At 39.5% G+C, this 20,742-nt stretch overlaps 1 protein-coding gene across 3 annotated transcripts in view; it reads left to right on the top strand.

Annotated features, from left to right (window-relative positions):
* Positions 1–7,081: 7,081 nt before the first annotated feature.
* ISM1 (isthmin 1) overlaps positions 7,082–20,742 on the top strand; it is a 108,403-nt gene continuing 94,742 nt past the window's right edge. For 2 of the 3 annotated variants that reach the window (XM_056813884.1, XM_056813882.1), the window contains exon 1: positions 7,129–7,385. In XM_056813884.1, the coding sequence (XP_056669862.1) occupies positions 7,251–7,385 (135 nt within the window). In that variant the 5' untranslated portion in view covers positions 7,129–7,250. Of the gene's footprint in view, positions 7,386–20,742 lie in introns of all 3 variants that reach the window. The other variant, XM_001382084.5, reaches the window with a different exon arrangement.

Genomic DNA, 20,742 nt, shown 5'->3' with positions numbered 1-20,742 from the left:
GGTCCACAGGCTTCACCAGAATGCCAAAGGGGTTCATAAGACAAGTGCTCAAACTTCTTCATGCACAAGTGATACCACCACTTCCATTTTCTCCAGTAGTATATTATCTCTATGCTGATGATTTTCAAATTGATAGACCCAGCCCTTCCCTCCCTTCTAGTCCTGACCTCCAATCTCGAGTCTCCAGAAGTCTATTAGATATCCCATATTCAAAAACTCATTATCTTTCCCATTATATCTTCCTCTCTAGCCAATTTTCCAATTACTGTTGAGGGTACTACCTGCCATCCTCCCAGTCATTCAGACTTGCAACCAAGATGTCATCCTTGACTCTTCCCTCTTTCTCAGGCCACCATATCTAATGAGTTGCCAACTTCTAGTGTTTCTACCTGCAAAACAATTCTGTCACATCCTAGTCTAAGCCATCATCACTTCATTCCTAGAATTTGTAATTGCATGCTGAGTCTGTGTCAAGTTCCTCCTCACTGTAATTCATCCTCTACTCACCTGTCAAAATGGTCTTCTTAAAGGCAAGTTTGATCATGTCACCTTCCCTATTCTGTAAACTCCAATGGCTCCCTATTACCTCCAAATGTAAAAATCTCTTTTTGGCTTTTAAAACCCTCCATAACCTAGACCCTTTCTGTTTCCCTCTTCTACCTTATATCCCCCAGAATACTCTGCAATCCAGCAATGCAGGTTTCTTTGGTGCTCCTTGAGCTGAATATTGCCTCTCCCAACTTCAAGCATTCATACTTGCTATCTCCCTGAAACCGTCTCCTTCCTCATTTTGTAAATCTTGAAATTTCTCAGACTTGTGAATGTTAAAAATTTCCCCATCGGGGAATTCTCAATTGGAACAATTCCCTACTGGGAACATTCCACATTTCGACAGTGAGAACTCTACTTGGATCAGAAATGGGAGGACCTCTACTCCACCTGTACTTAAAACTGCTTTAGGGGAGAAAACTCCTTGCTAAACAATGAAAGTACTTAAAACCATACTTATAATGAGGCAAAAAGTTCTTTAAGCCATGCCTATTTTTAGAATTAATACAATGGGGTGCTAAGTACCTATTAAAGGTCAGGCAACTTGTAAACTTGCTAGGAGCAAAGAGGTGAAAACTTATTCAGAAGTTTTTTCTGGTACAAACTTACTAAAGGGATTAGTCGTCCCAGCAGTGTTTTTAGAATGGGCTGTCCTTTGGAAAACGTCTACAGTGATTGGTAGATGGAAGAACTTAGGGGAGGTGACATAGGAGAAAACCCCCTATATAAGAAAGAGATTCTCTTGAGAAGCAAATCTCTTATGAGATTCGATTGAGAGAAATCCTTTCGGAGAATCTCTTGAGAGAGGCTCTGGAGAAGGGAAGCTCTTGGAGGACAATCTCTAAGGAGGTCTCGCTGGAGCTCCTCTGAGGTGACTCTGTCCCTCTGGAGGCTCTTGGGAGAGGCCCTTTGAAACAGTCTCTGGCGGGAAGGCTCTTTGAGGAGGACTCTGGCTGGAACTCTCTCTGAGGAGACTCTGTCACTAGAATCCTTGCTTAGATAGGCCTTGCGGTGAGTGATACCTGACTGATAGACTGACTGACCTCTCTCTCTTAAGACTCAGGTCTAGGCCATGTTGGCTTAAGGCCCTTCATACTTATTTCCTTTTTCTCTCTTTCTTTTCTTTAATACCTCATTGTATTATTAATTAAATTCTCTATAAAACCCAGTTGACTTGGGTATATTCATAATTGGGAATATTTCCCTGGCGACCACCTTATATTTGATTTAAAACAAGACACTGTAGTGAAAACATATTTTCCCTGGTCACAATTTACTCACCCACTCTTATATCTACTAACTCTTTTAATTATAACAATTTATACCTCCTAGATTACTTGGCTTTTTAAGAAATGTCTCAGCTAATGTCATATTTTCTCCAAGAAGCCTTTTCCAATCCCCCTTAATGTTAGTGCTTTCTCTATGTTGATTATTTCCCATTTATCCTCTCGATATTATTTGTAGATAGTTATTTTCATGTTGTATCCCCCATTAGGAAAGAAACAAGCATTTAATAAGCATTTTCTATTCTGCCCTAAGCACTTTACAAAAATGTTCTCATTTAAACCCCAGAACAATCCTGTTGCTATTATTATCCTCATTTTATAGATGAAGAAACTAAGGGTGAGAGAGGTTAAATTAGTTGGCCAGGATCACACCAGGTAGGGGCAGAGGCAGTAACTGAACCTAAGGTCTTCCTGAGTCCAGAACCAATGCACTATCTACCATGCCCCTCAATGTCTTCTTAAGATAGTTAAGTCCTTAAGAGCAAGATTGACTTTTGCCTTTGCTTCATCAAGGTCAGTACAGAGTCTGGCACACAGTAGGCACTTAATAAATGTTAGTTAGCTGACTAAATCTTTTTAATTTCTTACAATATCATAGTAGGAATTTGAACCCAGATCTTTCTTGATTCCAAGTCCTGTGTTCCTCCCATTATTAGTAGCTAGGTGGTAAAGTAGAGAAAGTAATAGACTTAAAAGTCACTTAGTCCTGAATTTGAATCTTGTCTTTTTACCCTTCTTAGTTCTATAACCCTGAGAAAAAAAATTGTATCCTTTTATAACTTTAGTTTCCTTATCTGTCAAATAGGAGTAATAATGGTACCTACCTTACAGAATTGTTGTGAGAGCCAAATGAAATAATAAAGTTCTTTGCAAACCATAAAGTGTTACATAAATGCTATCTATTGTTGTTCTTATTACAAGAAAATAATGCACTTTTCTTATTTTATTACTAGTATGAGGTCAGTAACATCTAACTCAAATACTGAGGTGAATCTGTGATCTCATTGATGTGAATATTCCTTCCAGTGATACAGATAATAACCCATCCATGACCACCCATCCTCAGTTATTTCTGTCCATGTCCTTCCAAAGGTTCACACATTATCTCATTTAATCTACATAAGAGTCCTTTGAGGTGGGTGCTATTATTATTCCTATTTTATACCATGAGGAAACAGGCTCAGAATTAAATTGCCTTAACTAGGGTCATATAGTTAGTATTTTAAATAGGAGAATAAGAATACTATCATAGGATTATAGCTCTAGAACTAGAAAGAACTATAGAGGTCACCAAGTCTAACCTCCTCATTTCACAGTTGAAGAAACTGAGGCTTAAGAGAGTTTAAAACACTCCCCCAAGGTCATACAGGCTAAAAGCAACAAAGATTTGTAATAGAATACACCCTCCATAAATGAAGAGCACATTCTCCTTCAAATATATACATAATCATTGGGAAGGGTATTTATGCATACACATCATACTTTAAGGGCTCCTGGAAGCACCAGGTTTTCAGTGAGGACCTTATCTTTTGAATTATCTTGTTAAAAATCCCCTTCACTCTCTTGGCCAACCCTCCTCTACAGGTTAACATTAGGCTAGTTTTAAACTACATTTCATCTTACCTCCAAATTATATACACACATAATCTAAATTAATTTTTTTTCTAAGCAAAGGATGATTTTAAAAGAATTTTCCTTGAAAGATGAAATTTGACAGGATCCTGGGTTGTTTTTTTTTTTTCATGTTAAGTGGGATATGGGATTTTTTCCCCCTTCCTTGTTTCTAGATACTATTTTTTGGATTTGATTATTCTTGCATTTTTATCTACACTGAGAACACTATTCTGGAAGATAAATTTGAAGATAATGCTGCTGAGGTTAGTGTTTCAATATGACTTTAAGTTTTTGTGAACCATAAGATTACAGGCAAGGCAAATGCAACACAAAGGTTATATACCATTTGAATTTTTTTAAAGCTTTACTTAAATATTTATGATTTCAAAGTTGCACTTCTGTTGGAAAAATACTACATCATTAAATTATTTGGACTTTAAAAAGTAAAACAATTTTGATTACCACAAATGTGAATCAATTTTCCTCTCTTCTTCTAAAGATTAAACATTTTTGGTGGGTGTGCTTAGCTTTGTGTGCTGGGTGTAAAATTAAATTGGGTCATTTGGATTTCCCAACTTTGAAGCAAGGATAAATAATAATGATGACTCTGATTAAATGAACCTAGATAGGGTTAAAATCAGGAAATAGGTAAAGTTCAAAGAAATGGTCTAATCCAGCTGGGTATTGGTATACTAAAGTTGTTAATCCAATCTTCCATCTGAATCATAATTACAAATCCCTTTCCCAAGTGTACATTTTAAACTCCTCTGATCCATTTAAAAATTATTTTCCTCATAGCCCAAGAGTTTGATACTTTCTAACTGAAGTGAAGATGTATTTGAGAGGGTTCATTTGTACATGAAAACTGAATGTTATGAAAATAGGGGATGAAAGAGAAAGGAAAAGTCTGATTTAAATAGAACTGCTCAAGGCAACAGAAAACCATTTGTTCTATTGTGTCACATTACTTGACCCCATTGCTGGTTAGAGAAATCCTTGAAACTGTCTCTGATTTTCTTAGCCACTATAGAATCATAGTTTACTATTTTAATAGCTTATTTTGTGCCCTCATGCCTTGTATTTGATTGTTTTTTCTCTTGTTTTAAAGTGATCCTAATTAGAAAAAATAGAAGGGGATCTTAGTGGAAGGATATGAGACACTATTGTGATGTATCCTTTGATCTACCATCTGAACCAGGACACACCATTGTTTCAGGGTATTTCTCTAGCCAGCCATCTGACAATTATTGACAATTTAGAGTTCTGAGTCTGAAATTTAGATGGCAAAAGATTGCCTGCCTGAGAATACACTTTTGCCAGTAAAAAAAGTAACCCAACAAAATTTTACTGAGAAAATGGCATCAGAACTAGTGTAAGAACACTTGCAGCCTTTTAATAAGACCTTAAGTGAGATTTAAGGATGCTTATGGACCTGGATACAAAATTACCAATCTTAACTGTTAATTGAATATTTACAAAATGCCATGCTACAAAATGCCGATCTAGGAAACCTTTGGAACTGGGAGTACACTTTGTGCCTCAAGGACTCTTTGGGATGAAAGTTCTGAGCTTGCTAACCTAACAAGGTAATTAGAATTGTAGATAAGCTTCCTGATACTGAGGTTTAGGGATAGGAAGAAAATAGACAGGCATGAAGATGGAGGTGAGATTGAAGAAGGTATAGGTGATTTGGGGTTCGAAATGTAGAGACTGGGCGCTCCAGGGGCCTGATATGTCTGGTCTTGGGATCACATTCCTAGTCTGCATAGGGGGCACTATTCAGAATAAGTAGGGAGTTTGCGAGTGGACTAATATGGGGAGGTGGCCGGGAAGCTGCAAGAGAAAGCAACTAGGGGAAGGGGAACTGATCCGCCTGCAATAGGAAGACGAGGGAAGGGGGGAGTGGAAAGGACAGCAAACCAGCAGAGGGAGAATAGTATAAAAGCTTTAGACCAACGTGCGTTCACATCTCTAAAGTACCAGCGAGTAGGAAGCGGCAGAAGAGGTATTCTGAAGAAGAAAATAACCAGGCAACTCCAGTGGCAAAAAAGAAAAAAAAAAACAAGGCAGGAAAGCCCTTTTGGAGAGGTGCCTGGAGGAGAGGGACGTTCAGAGCGCAGCAGAAACCCAGAGGACATTAGGCACAGCCTAGACTTAAGCGACTACGGACGACTGCCTCCACCCGCCCTTGGAGACAAAGTTTCTGCATCCCAGGAGAGAACGTTACACCTCAGACCAGGAATGAGTGGTCTAGGGAAGCGTAGGGGGTCGGCGGAGTCTTAGCTAAAACTGCTTCGGCTGCCAGTGCTTTCTTCTCCGAGTATCCAGTATGAGAACTTCGGGAGCTACAGACTCCACCGTGGTCCAGAGAAGAGCGACGCGCCCTGGGGCCTCACCATCCGCTCTTGCCTATTGAGTCAGCCCTGCTTGAGCCTCTGGAGTAGCGAGGAGCAGAGCTGAGCCTCGGGCCTAAGACGAGCTAGTTCCGGAGGGACTCTCCTCCTGGGACCAGTCCCCGAGCAGCTACACCTGCCTAGGCTGGGTTCTCCTCTCAAAGAGGATTTTTTCACAGGGACCAGGAGCGTTGGGACGCGTGGATCTGTGGTAGAGACCGAGGGTCAAGACTGCATAATAAGCAAGTGTCAAGCCCCTTTAAAAGGCTCTTTTACTCTCAGGGGGAAGGGTTTGTAATTAGACTTTCGGTGGTGTACTCCCCAAGATTCCAACTACTCTTTGCGAATAAAGATTTCTAAACCAAAATCTTCTGCTCACTTCCCCAGCCCAGCACACACATACCCTTACCCCTGGCACAGAATTCGGCAGGATTTGAAAGCGTTTAAGGCTCTTGGACAGCAGCTGGAAGCAACCTCCCCACGAACATCACTACCACCGGTCAAAGTTAACCTCCCTTATCGCCCCCCCCCCCCCCCCCAGCTCCAATCATACTCCAACAACTAGCTCAGCTTTTCCCCAGAGGTGGATGGAACTCCCCGGGCTGAGCGCAGCCTTTGGCCACCTGGACAGACTTTAGAGTGGCGTGGGCTCCAACGAGAAACTTTCCTTTTACTCCCTCCCCCCTCTCTCGGGTGGGAGGGAAAGGAGACTAGAGAGAGACAGGGAGAGGGAGGTGGTTTGTCGGGTGAGTGGTTTGGGGCGGCGAGGGGGATTGGGGGGGGGGGGAGTGAAGGTAACTAGTCGCTGAAGCCCTCCTCCTCCTCCTCTTCCTCCTCCTCTCTGCCACTGCTCCAGCCGCTGCCACACTCGCAGGGCCCATGTGGACTCGGGGTCTCCAGTCCTTCTGCAAAGTTGCCTCCGCAGCCAGCTGGCCGCAGGGTGGCCACCGTGTCCAGTTCCCCAGCGCGGGCTCTCGGCAGCCCCCTGCCCCCTTCTCCATCCCCGTCGGGCAGCGCCGGGGTTTTCTCCGCCGGCTTGGACGCCTCCTGCCCCGCAGTGGCTCCGCCGTGGTGTGGCGGCGGCGGCGGCGGCTCCTCCTGCTCCTCCACCCCGTCCTCCTCCTCCCCATCCCCTGCTGCTCCCGCCACCGCCTGCACCTCCCCTAGCGCGGTAGATCTAGAGCGCGGGGATCCCTCGGGGGCGGCGCTGGCGGCAGAGGACGCGGCGGCGGCGGCGGCGGCGGCAGCGGCAGCGGCGGCGGCGGCGGCGGCAGCAGCAGCAGCCCCCGGAGCAGCCCCGGCTCCGGCCCCGGCTCCGGCTCCACCCCCGCCACCTCCTCCGCCCCCGCCGCCGCTGCCTCTGCCACCGCCCGCTCCGCGGGGTCCTAAAGCCGCTCGTCTGAAGAGGATGGTCCGACTGGCTGCGGAGCTGCTGTTGCTTCTGGGACTTTTGCTACTCACCTTGCACATCACTGTACTTCGGGGTAACAGTGCAGACGGGTCGGACGCAGCCCCCAGCAACGCTAGCCAGGGACAACTGCAGGTGAGTGAGTCCCAGGATGGCCCCCCCACCCTGCCGAAGTGCTGGGGGTGGAGGTGGGGGTTGGGTGGGGGAAAGGAAGGCTATACCGAGAGGAGGATGCTTGAGGGCTTAGTGTCTGAGGTCCAAGTGGCAGGGGGTGGCGATGGCGGGTTCTGGCGAGGATGCGCGGGATAAGGTACCTCGTACGCCTGAGAACATGGGACGAACTTATTCCTAGGAAGGGTGTGTGGCTGGCAGTTTTTCTGGCCTAGGTGAATAGTAAATTGGACGAGGGGCGGGGAAGGGGGGGCCAGGAAGAAGACCTCTGTTTGGAAGTAGGACAGACCATTGCTCCAATTTGGTTTATGAAGAGAAATGGACGGAGTCGAAGTTCCCGGACTATAGAAGCAGTCAGTGGGGAGGTGCTAAGGTTATGGATGAGAGCTAGCATGCTAGGTGAGACCATTGAGAGGGGACATTGGGATGGATAGGACGGAAGAGGGACGGCGGGCGCTGGGAGTGGGCAACACCAGCCCACTGAGCAGACTAGGGAACAGCAAGGCTAATGAATAGTGAAACAAGAGCTTGGTATTTGCAGTTTAGAGGTTTCATCGAATCTAGGTTTTCAGGCCTTGAGTAGAGGCAAAGGAGAGGGAAGAGACTTTAATTATGAAGGGGCAGGAGGGAGGATGCCAAACCTAAGCATGATGAGCTGGGACTATGAAAACACCCCTTGGCTTGTATGCTCAGGAGCCAGCAAAGAACCCTTGGCTACCACTATTGTATGGTTGATTCCTATCACGGACCCTACACATTCTACTTTTCTTTATTGCCCATTGTTTTTCACTGTCTAGATCCCAGACCTGGGGAAACTGGCCACTTAGGGAAAAATCACTGATTCGGAAGGAAGTTTTTAGACTTTAGAAATGGAAGGACTCTAAAGAATATTTAGTTTAACCCCTTGTGTTACATATGTGGAAAATTTGGGGGATGGGGGGAAGAGAAACAGCAGGGAGTGATTTGCCCAGTCACACAGGTAACAATCTCACCTGCAATTTAGGCCTTTTCGTCTCCAAATTCAGTGCTCTCCTTGCCCCCAATTCTGATTGCCCTAGGTATGTGCAAGGTCCGCCATTTTCCATTTTTTGATAGTAGGAAAGGTTGAGAAAACCAATATTGGAGGTAAGAAAGCTGGGGGAGTTCTTTGCTGCACCTGTCATCCCCATTATCCTGATCCTGAGCTTCTAGGGCCAGATTCATCTTCTGGGATTCTCAACACCACATCATTTTTCCCAGAGCATCACTTTCTTAGTAGTTATATTAATTTAGACTTTCCTTCTCCTGGGACAATGATGAGAGGGGTTTATATGAAGAAAGAATGGGTTTGGGAAGGAGGTGGTATTGAATGGAATGAATGCAAGTTCCTATTTTAAACTAAGTGATTGCACATGTCAGGGCTATTTCTGACATAACATTTTTTTCCTCCTGCCTTTATAATTCCAATAGGCATTTCCTTCTCTCCAGCTAGTTTATGACATTTGACAAATCAGAGCTGTAGATGGAAAGACATGTGCAATGATGTCTAAGAAGCCACTGGGCATTTTTCTTGGGCCTTCCTCTTTTCAGGTGTCCAGCTCTAATCCTACTGGGCCTTTCTGACTTCCAGCTCTCAGGTCACTTGGGGATAGTTAAGATTAAATATTATTCATATGAGAAGAATTTTGACTGTACCTTAACCTGCCCACTTTTAAAAGTAGCTTTTAACATCTTTATGTATGAAAAGAACATTTTTAAAGGAAGGATGATCAGTAAGGGTAAAACTTTACTGATTATCAGAAATATACAGATTTTCCTTAAAAGCAGAATATACTCTAAACCAAAAACTCCTCTGAAATTTAGAAGTTTCTGAAATTTTAATGGCTTCTCTTACCCTATTATCTTTTTATTTTGTTCAAAAGCTTCACTGTTCACCCTGATATCGCAATTCATGTATTAAAATCCAGGATAATAATATTAATAAGATGTGACATTTATAAAGCACTTCAAGATTTACCAAGAACCTGACCACATTAGATCCCTCACAACAATCCTTGTGAGGTAGGTATGAATATAATGTAGATAGACTTATAGATTGAAATGTCTACTAGTTTAACATCATTGGAACAATTTTTAATATCTTCAAGATTTCTGGTAATCATATTTTCTACATGATGCTTTCTTTCCTCATAAACTCATGAAAAGCTATAAAAATGATGTTCTGTGGAAAAGTAAATTTGGCAGGTTTCTTTATGAGGTGTTTGCTATCATTAGAATAACCTTGAGTTTGCCTTTTCTGACAGGCCAGTAACATAATGAGAAAAACAGCTGAGGAAATGGGAAGGGGGGTTCAGTGTGGATGTTATTTTCCAGGGGGGGTGGGTGGGAATTAAAGCAATACACTAAAGGATAAAAGAGATAGGGAATTTAGGAGACATGCTTTCCTAAATATCTTGGATATAAAAGGGATTGCTATACCTGATACATTTAATCTTTTAAGAAGTATTATAACCTTATTTTATTATGTTGTGTGCAAAATACAAAGACATCTCCTATGCAACATAATGAGTTTAACAGCTTGATTTTCTCCCCATTTTGACCTTGGGTATAAAAGTTTTATATTCTTCCTGACTGAAATGATATTACAACAATTTACTTGGCTATCTTACTATACCAAGGCATGAAGGAAAGTATCAGGCCACATAGAGGGCTCCTGAAAAAAAAAAAAGAATTTATTCCTTGCTTTCCTAGCAACAGACAGCATTAAAAAAATGTAAATTCTGAAGTAGCAGGTGTATTTTAAAATCTAACTGGAGGCACATTTGTCCTTATGGCAACTGCAAAAAGCAGCATTTGTTTTCTGTTTTAGACACTGATGTTAGGCAATGGGTAAACAAAGTCAAAATAATACTATTCCTCCTCTCAAAGAGCATACATTCTGCTGGGAGTGTGGGAGGATAATATGTACATAGCATTATAAACTAAATATATAAAGTTAAAGTAAATGGAAAATGGGAGGGGAGAGCACTTAATAATAGGGAGATCAGGAAAGGCTTCCCATTGGAAGTAGAACTTGAGCTGAGCTTTGAATAGAGCTAGCAATTCCTAGAGGCAGAGGTGAAGGGAAGAGTATTCCAATCATGGAGGATAGTGTATGCAAAGGCATTGGGAGAGATAGAATGTTAGGAACTAGAAACTGAGATGAGCTATTTTGACTGTATTACAGAAAATATGAAGGATATTGCTATTGTGAAATCAATATAGAGGTAGGTTGAAAGCAAATTATGAAGGACTTTAAATGTCAAACAAAGACTTTTGGACTTTATATTTTTATTATTTCAATTTCCCATCCGTTATTAATAAAAATAATCTCAATTACTACTATATAAATAGATGCAGTGAATCATTTCCTAAGTATCATTAACTTGTTTTAAAATCCTACATAATGGCAAGCTAAAAAGCACTTTTTTTTTGTTTTCACTGTCAAAAAAAAATGAAAACAGAACTATGAAGGTGGAAGCCAGAAGGAGCTATACCAAAGAATATCTATTTACATAAATAGTAGTAAATTAACCATCACTTCTAAAACATACTTCTATATGAGGTCTGTTGTTTTTGGCTACTGAGATTCCCAACTGATCTCACAGTAGTCAAGGTTGTTTATATAGTTGCTTAGTTTGTTTTTGTGTCTTCTGAAGTATATTTGTATTCCAGTGTTGTAAAATGTTTCATCTGGTCATTTTTCTACCTTTGACACAAGGCAAAGAACATTAATTCCATTAACCATTCACCTTTAAAAAAATATCTACTGGGAAAAGAATCATTTACAACTATCAGGAAAATTAAACTTTGAGTAATAAGAACTCACATATATATGCATATACTGCATAGATGTGACTTCTTAAATCCTGTGTATAGTTTGTTTGTACATAGTTGTTTTTATGTTGCCCCCCCCCCCACTAAACTTAAAGAGCCTTGAGGGCAGGACTGTTTTACTTTTCTTGGTGTCTGTCACACTTAACACAGTGTTTGGCATAAAGAAGGTGTTTAATGAATGTTGATTGATTGGCTGACTGTATATTAGCAGGCTAAATGAATTCTGGTTGGCTACTTGTTACTTTTCAAGTGGTTAAGACTCATAACCTCCTCAGTTTAATCATCTTTTAAATGAAGAGGTTGGACTAAGATCCTTACTCCCCTCTCCTCTCTCTCTCTCTCTCTCTCTCTCTCTCTCTCTCTCTCTCTCTCTCTCTCTCTCTCTCTGTCTCTCTCTGTCTGTCTGTCTGTCTGTCTCTCAAAAAAAAAAAAACTCAATTACTTAGCCTTCATGAGAAAGTATAAGCTTCTTTTATTCACTTACTTAAACTTTTGTGGAAAAAGTTCCTCCCACCTTTTTTATCCTCAATTTTCCAGGCTTAGAAGTTGATCAGCATTAAAATTCCCCCTAGCTATTCTCCAAGTCCAAAATCTCTTCATTTCCATTCTCTCCTTTTTTCAGATACCACGTGGAAAACACTGTTCAGGATTAGAAAAAGATACTTTCTTCATGTCTGGCTTTCTGGTTTCCTGCTCTAAGAGCTGTTCTTTATTCCCACTAGGAAGACAAAATCCTATCCTGCCTTAGAAGCATACAACCCTCCATCTGAAGTACCTTTTTTTTCACATTGCTTCTTAGCTATTGAGGAACCCACTTGCTTTTCTTCTTCAGGTTTGGAGATGTTTATTTGACTTTCATTTACATGCAATACTGATGCCAGTTTTCAGATCTGGTCTAATTTTACTTAGCAACCCCTTGACAACTTGCTTGTTTTACAAACTGCCTTGGAAGGTTTAAAGGGACCACATCTTCTATGACAGGACACTTCAAAAAGAAAACAAACAAGTTTCACTTTTCTCCTAAGCTAAAAGTGTGGCTCTATTTGTTTCTTCTTGCCAGACTATACCATATTGTCAGGATTTTTCATCTTTTTCTCCTCCAGCTGTCAAAGATATGGGTCTGTTAGATCACCATTGACAAGTAGAATATGGACAACTTCAATGGGTCATTTTGCTGTAGTATTTCAAAGAACTCCCTCCTCCTTGATTTTCACAGAACTTCAATCAACATTTCTTAAGTTCTTACAAGTTTCCCCAAGTTTAGTGGAACAATTTAACTTCTAAAATTGACCATTTTAGCTTGGAAGCTAAAAGAAATCTGAGTACATATGTCTCACAAACATAACCTTTATTGCTTCTAATTCACTTCCAGTATTTTCAAAAATCCTCCTTATCAAAATGTTTTTTTTTCTTCTGCATTTAACTTAAGTAACAATGCCACAAATCTGGTTCTTTTTAATCTGCCTGCAGTGGAAGATAGAGGAGAACAGAATACTAGCCTCACTTGAGTTTCCTTGTACACTACCTCAAAATCATCAGTAATCTTTATGCCTTCTCCTAGTCCTTTTTATAGCATTATTTTCATATGGATAGTGCAAATATTCCAATTTTATTTATTTCTTAAAAGTCATTTAATCTTCTTTCAGCATCTATATGGTTCTTCATTTCTGTCTTTCCTTGAGAGGAGACCATTCTTTTACAAGACTTTGCTCAGGGTTTTAATACTATATCCGGACAAGGATGATATTAAAACTCCCTCTTTCAATAGCAGCTGAGGGTGCCTTTGCTTTATTTACCTATATGATACTCAATCCCCTAAACACATGATTTTGTTTGGGAGAGGAAAAGGGGGTCAATCTAAAAGACCTAAACTTATTTTATGTTCAGAAAAAGGGTGGGAAGATATTGGTAAATTTAAAACCACTAATTTTTATTTCCCTTCTTATTATATCTCAGTCTTATCCTCTTTCTATAAGTACTTTGTAAATAACAGTGAACATAGAGGTGATAAAACTGATTTTTACCATGGTGCCTGTTATTTCGTTCAAGAGGTTAGAATGGGATTCTAATGGTTTTCTTCATTACTTTCCTTAATCTGTTTTTCTTCTAACTTAAAATTACCAGTAGTTTTGATAAATACCTACCAAAAGGTGATGAATGTGGTAAGATCATCCTCACTGTAGTAGAAACAATTCAATTAACATGTCTTAGCCTTGTTGAGTGATTGGAATTATCTTTGTGTGTGAAGAATGGTTCTTGGTGATACTCATGTTGTAGAGAAAACTCTAAGGATAGAAACAGTGGCAGAGTTTCAACTTAGTTCTTGATGGCTCATCCAAAGCTTTATGTCAGAATTGTAGGTTGCTAGTAACAAGGGTGAAATTAGTTTGATTTAGGTAGAAAGGTACTTCAGACTTTATCTGAGGTGGGATGTTATAGTGACTACTAAGGCTGTTGAAGAGAACTCCAAAATTTCAGATGTCAGGGATGATACCTACAATTTGGAGTCTTATTATAAACCCATTTTAGGAGATGACGAGTCATTTATCTTTGGAGAAATTGATGTGTGGTTAGTTGTTTTTTAGTTGACAGGATGGGTAGTGGTGGGGAGTCCCCAACTGTGAGTGGGAACATTTGCTATTTGCAGAAAAAGACAGCCCAGGGTTCCTTGGTAAATATAGCACAGCATCAACTCCCCAAACATAGATTTGTATGTGTCATTTGTGACCTGGCAAGAAAGAAAAACACGCCAACAGTGTTAACTATTCATCCTGGTCTTCAAGCCACTTTTGGCATACTCCCTCCCCTATTTTCTGTTATCCCAAATCAGATTCCATAGTGCTATTTACTCTTTTTTAGCTGTGTAACTTCAGTCAGATCATTTAATTCAACGTAACAAGTAATTTTGAACATCTACTATGTTCCAGGTACTGTTCTAAATACTGGAGATACAAAGACAAAAACTAAAGAGTCCCTCTGCTCTCAAAGAGTTTCTAAACAACTGGAAGCAATAGTAACATGTACAAGAGTTAGGGAAGTACTGGACAGAGCATTGAACTTGGCATCAGGAAAACCTGATGTCAAATCCTGCCTTGGGCAATTGTAATCTGTATGACCTTGGACAAATTACTTAACTTCTCTGTTAACTCTAAGGTTACTTATCTGTAAAATGAGATGGTTGGACTCAAGAAATTCTAAGGGTCCTTTCAGGCCCAAATGTATGATTCAGTTAGACTTGAGATGATTAAAAAGTATAAGTACTTTAAAATTTATAAAATGTTGCCTTTTCTCTTCAAAATCTAAGAACTGTAGCCCAAAGGAATTTCCACATCTGTATAATTCCCTTGGGCTCAATACTCTAATTCAGTGATGGTTAACCTTTTAGAGATAAAGTGCCCAAACTACCACCCTGACACTACATGTAAGCCCCCTACCTTACCCCAGACAGGGGAGGGAGGAAGCACTCTCATTGGGCTGCTGGACAGAGGGGCAAGTCATGTGAGAAATGTCCTCAGATGCAGTGGAGAGGGGTAGTGGGGCAGCCCCATCTGGAACACATTGCCATAGGTTTGCCAACACCGCTCTAGTTATTTCATTTCCCTGGGTAGCTGTTTCTGTCCTAGAAGGAGAAAAGTGTTTAACAAAAGTGCTATGTCCGCAAACCATCCAAAATGATAACTGTGATTGCTTTTCCCTATTCTTCTCTATTAATTGATCAGTTAGCTGCTGGCATCCTCCTTCCTATGGCCTCTCTGCTGTATTCCATTGCCAATAAAGAGGAACAGAGCCTGTATCTTCTAAACTACCATGAGATCATAAAGTCTAACAATATGGAATTAGGTTAAGAGCACCAAAATAAATGTGGAGACAAGTTTGTTGCCAGAATCCTATAATTTCTCAACAGGTATAATAATATTATTTTTGTAGGTCGATACATTTCCCATGAGACCAGGGGAGTATTTTAGTAAATTGACAAGCTAAACTATAACAAGTTCTAAAAACAGTTCAATTCAATTCAGTGAATATTTATTGAATGCCTAAGCCTAAACTATGTGAGGCACTGTGCTGGGCACTGTGAGAGACTACAAAATAGAAGACACATTCCCTCTCTTTCTAGTATAGTTCAATAAGAAAGGAGTTAACAATCATGTAGGATCTGTGTCTCATCTATCTTTGCAGTTTCAACCATCTCTACAATCAGTTCCTTTTACCATGACCAAATTGATCTTAATTATTTGTACACAGTAGGTATTCATTCATTGAACAAAAAAGAAATAACTCTTTGAGAGTCATATGCTTAGGGAACTATTATTTAGTCAGTATCTTAACACAGGCATACACAAAATAACTTGAGAGAAAGACTATGTTGCCATAAATGTGGACTCTGGAAGACTTAGAATTAGAAAGACCTGAGTTCATACCTGCCTTAGAAAAGCTTATGACCATGAATAAGTCATTTAACCTCTTAAGCCTCAGTTTCCTCTTCAATTAAATATGGATAATAACATGACCAAATTTATAGGATTGTTGTAAGGAAACTAAAAAGAAGTAAGTGCCCCTCCCTTCCTAACACTTAGAGTTGAATTGAAAAGGAGCTTATAATTATATAGAGTCTATGCCTTATTTATCTTGACACTGGATCTGGAATCAGAAAGATGAATTCAAACCTAGCCCCAGATACTTAGTAGCTATATGACCCCAGACAAGTCATATAACTTTCGTCTGCCTCTTTTCTCAGCTATAAAATGGAGATAATAATAGTGCCTATCTCCCAGGATTGTAGTAAGGGATAAAATTAATAATATTTGCAAAGCACTTAGTATACCTTAAAGTGCTATATGAATTATAACTATTAAGATCACATGAGATAACTCATAAAACTAGAGGCAGTTCAGTGGTAAATTGAAAAGAAGTTGTGAAGATCAAATGAAATATTATTTGTAAAGTGTTTAGAATAGTGTCTGATATGTACTAGACTTATTCCCTTCCCCTCCCCCAAAAGCACTTTGCAAACTGTAAAGCATTATATACATTTTAGCGATTATTATTAATAAACCCACAAAGAGATTCTTTCCAAAGATTTTTGCAAGGAGTGTAGCGGGGTGGCAGAGGTGGTGTATGTTCAGGTTTAATATTCATGCCTGCCCCAAGGCCACTGTAAACCCAACTTCATAGTGGTGTCAGGGATCCCAATTCTGCCCTGAGAAACTAGCAATACGCTTATTAAGAAATGTCTTGGGAGCTATCAATACCAACTGTAGGCTCCAGGCTCAAATATAATTTGAAAGACCAGCAGATATGCTATAGCTATATTAAAAACTAAAATTAAAGAAAGAAAAAATAACCTATGCTACAAGAACTATAATTTTTAGATGCTAACTGCAATCAAACATATCTCAATGTGGCATTTACTAAGTATGTAAGAAGCATGGTAAATAATTTCTGGGCAGATTTCTTTCTTTTCTTTTTCTTCCTTCTTCTTTCCTTCCTTCTTTAATTTCCCCCCTTTAAATTACTAGTTCCAATGCAGAGTGCAGAAAAAATCTATAATATTGAAATTCTCACTCCATATTTCATTTGTTATTCAGAACTGCTTATTGCTATTATTTCTTCTTGTGACTTTGTTACATTTCCAAATGATATGAAGTGATATCTTCTAACTGCTAGATCCTTTTTTTTAATCATTCAAACTACTTCTTTTAACAGGTGTTTTTCTAATAGGATACTTTACCCCATGAAAGTCTAGACTTGACTTTGAGACTAGATTTTCAGACAGTATGTGGTTTCTGACAGGAGAGGAAAAGAAAATATCCGTTCATTATTTAGCCTATTTAAAGCAAGGTATGCAGAACTGAATTTTTTCTGGAATAATGAACTAAACAGAAGGATAAGCTAGATGAACCTGGATAAATTTGCTACTGTTTTAAATATTCAATTCCCTTCGTATTGATAAGTGATTTCAGTCACCAAAGGAATAATCCTAGGGTTGTCCTGTGGTGACCAGCTGAGTGGTTTTTATTGCAGATTCCTCCACTATCAGGCTGCATTGGGAGTCACCATGCCAAGCTGAAATAATCCCTTATGTTACAAAGGATTGTCACTTGTATACAATAAACCTTCCCTTTACTTTAGCACAGGACTGAATTTCTTCTGTTTCCCCTCAATACTAAAATTAATTATTATTGCTCATAATTCTAGCATCTGTAAATACTTAAAGATCTTCTGAAATTTTCAAATTTAAGGGTCTTAAATGAAATGATGTTCTCATGGGCATTGGTGATACTGTGTATAACTGATCACAGCACTTAATCTGGACTTGGTTCTCAATAAAATGTTTATTTCACAAATAGGGTAATCATGAGGCAATTAACAATTAGTGGGCTATAAACTGTTTGTTTTGTTTCAATGATGCTACATTTTGGTTTAAAATCACTCAGTTGTTTCTTTCCTGAAACAAGATAAGTCTGAGGGATGGGGTTAAAATCCTAAAATGTAACTTAATTAGTACAAGGAAATGGTCATGTAGAGTAGAAGGTGCTAGGACTTCTGGTTAGAATGCTAGAAAAGTTTGAGAATGTGTAACCACAGTGATGTTTATTAAATGGAATGTTCATCTCACAGGACTCTCAAAGGTATTCTTCATTTTAACAAAAAGAAGTTATTGCTTCACTTTATTGTACATGATGTCCTATAAAGAAGATATATGTCCATGATTGGGCTTTGAAAGAGGACCATGGGGCCTGTTCCATTTAAAGGGAATGAAGTCAAGCAGTAAATTCACTGGTCACTCTTTTCATATGGACTGTATCTTAGCCAGCAGTTGGTCTTTGATGTCTTAACAATAGAACTTGGGCACAGAGGCAGATTAGGACCCCCATAACACAGAAACAACAAGTTTGCATTCATTAAAAATTGGAGAGAGTATAATCTCCAGTGTAGCAGGCACACCCATCTCTGGAAGAAGATCTCTAAAACTCAGTTTCTCTTTCCTTACAACTATGACCTCATCTTTATCCTTCTCTGTTTTATTTATATATTTCTCTTTGCATTCTTTCTGTTGTCCTGTATAGGACTTGGGATCCACCATTTACAACTCTCTAAGCATTTTTCAGTTATACTCAGAGAAATTGAATCACCTAATACATGGCCTTCTCGAAATCACCTTTAGCCAAATATGAACCTAGATCTTGACATCCCTTCTGACTAGAAATGACACTAAAATGATGGTTTTACACAGTCCCCAAGCCAAAACAGACAATAGCTAATTTGATGGTTTCAGCCATTCACACAATCAATTCTTATCACTACAACCAAATTGATCTTGTAATGATTCCCATTAATCATTGGGACAACTGAAATGGTAAGACTGGCCAAGCCTCAGTCACTTAGGGGTTCTGGGTAATGTGGTAGAGAACCAGGGGGAAATGGAGATAAAGCCCAAGTTTGTTAACATTTTGAAGACTAGAATGCAAATAGGCCTGGTTAAATTAGAGAAACAATCTCTTTTTTCCCCTTTAAAACATAATAAAGCTACATTCTATGAGTGTGAGTAGTTCACTTCAAGAACAAAAGACAACAAGTAAAGTTGTAGGGAAGGGAAAGCTAATTCCAAGTATACCAGGAAAAAGATCTGTGAGATATGATGGACCACAGTCTGATTGGACAGCATCAATACAATTTACTTATTTTAAAAGCAAATTGATATTGTCTTTAAATATGAAAAGTTATTTTTAACTCCAACCTACTGTTTTCCTTCTTCACAGAAAACCAAGAAAAAATAGACTGAATTGCAAATTACAGTCTGGGAAAGTTTGGTTAGATAGATAAAAGGAAGGACTTCCAGGAACCAGCAATAATAAAATAATGGACAATGGAAAATGAAGAATAAGAAAAACTGTGGAACATCATCAATGAGCCATAGATATATTTCTGACTAGGAGCTCAGAGGCCATCCTGTTCATCTGCCTTATTTTACAAATAAGAAAATAGAGGCTAAAGATGATTAAGGAGCTGGCCCAAAGTCACAGGGATCATAAGCATCAGAGGCAAGATCTGAACAAGATTTGACACCAAAGCCAGTACACTTTCCATTGAATCAAACAGTCTCCTCCATTAAGCAGCCCCTGTTTTTCTTATTTCTCCCTCTTTCCTAGGAAGTGAAGATCAGAGAGGAGGGGGAATTCACTCCTAGGGAAAAATGCTTGTGATCTTAGGTTTGATAGCCTAAAAGGATGCAACCCAGAATTCTGGGCTTAACTCTGTTCTTATCAGAGCCTCAAATTCTTAAAACCATTCTGCCTCTGAAAAAAAAGAAGTGTAACTTTACATAAGAAAACTTTAGGTATGAAGATGGAAAGAGATATCTGTGTGTATCTTAGCTCAGTCACAATTTGCACTGACTAAGTCACTAATCTTGCACTGACAGGAGGATGAGGAGGATGACATGTTTAGTCATTTCCAAATAATTTCTAAGGAGCGGGGCTGTTCAGACATTGCCTCTTTACTCTGCCTGATTTAGGTCCTTGAGAGGAGATGGGTCTCTCAACACAAGACCCGTTAAGACTATCCATTCTCATTGGAAACATTCAGCACATTCATCGGGCATCTGTTTTCTTAGTGTTTGCAACATGCTGGGTTCCAGATGGAGGGGATTCCATTTAACCAGATGGCATGCTGCTTCATCATTTCTTTTTTTGGGCTCCTTCCCATCCCCCTCTTTCCCCCCCTATTACATGGGTAGACACATACCCTTTTTAGAAGATGCAGTGATTGCAATGAAGTAGAATTTATGTCTTTCCATATGCATTTTCACAGTGCCAATGGGAATGGAATTTGTTGTCTGCTGTGTTTCCCTATAGAAATAAAGTTCAAAACAAGTAGACATCAAAGCTTATTACTTTTCAGGGCAAAGGTCGTAGAATCTTATCAATGCTTAGTTGCAAGGGTCTTTAGACTTGTTCTAAACTCCTTAAGGAAACTGAGGCTTGAGAAAGTCTTATGGTGAAATAAGTGGCAAAGGTGAGGCTAAGGACTAAAGTTTTCTAATGCTCAGTATTGGACTCTGATAGTTCTTTAAAAAGAAAATGGTTCCAAAGGGAAAAAGAATTTCTTTAAAAAGAAAATAGAAGAGCTGAGATGAGAAGGAGGCAGTGTTGTATAGTGAAAAGACTACTAGACTTGAAACTGGGAAAACTTCTATTCTGATCCTTGCTCTGACACTGCCTAGGTGACCATAGGCAAGCTCATATCTGTTTCCTTATTTGTAAAAGATTGTTGTAAGGATAAAATAAAAAAAAATCTAAAAATGAATATGATTTTTTGTTGTTATTTTTAAAATCACTTAATAGGGGAAAGCATGTCAAAACTTCAGAGCTGCTAACCCAAAAGCTCCCCTATTCTTCCCTTTTTATTTGATTTTAATTTTTTTTAATCATGGGACCCATTGCTCAAGGAAGCTTGAGATATT

The sequence above is a fragment of the Monodelphis domestica genome, chromosome 1 (assembly GCF_027887165.1).
Source record: "Monodelphis domestica isolate mMonDom1 chromosome 1, mMonDom1.pri, whole genome shotgun sequence".
NCBI classification, from domain to species: Eukaryota; Metazoa; Chordata; class Mammalia; order Didelphimorphia; family Didelphidae; genus Monodelphis; species Monodelphis domestica.
The sequence above is the reverse complement of the archived record's forward strand: the minus strand, read 5'-3'. Positions and strand labels throughout refer to the sequence as shown.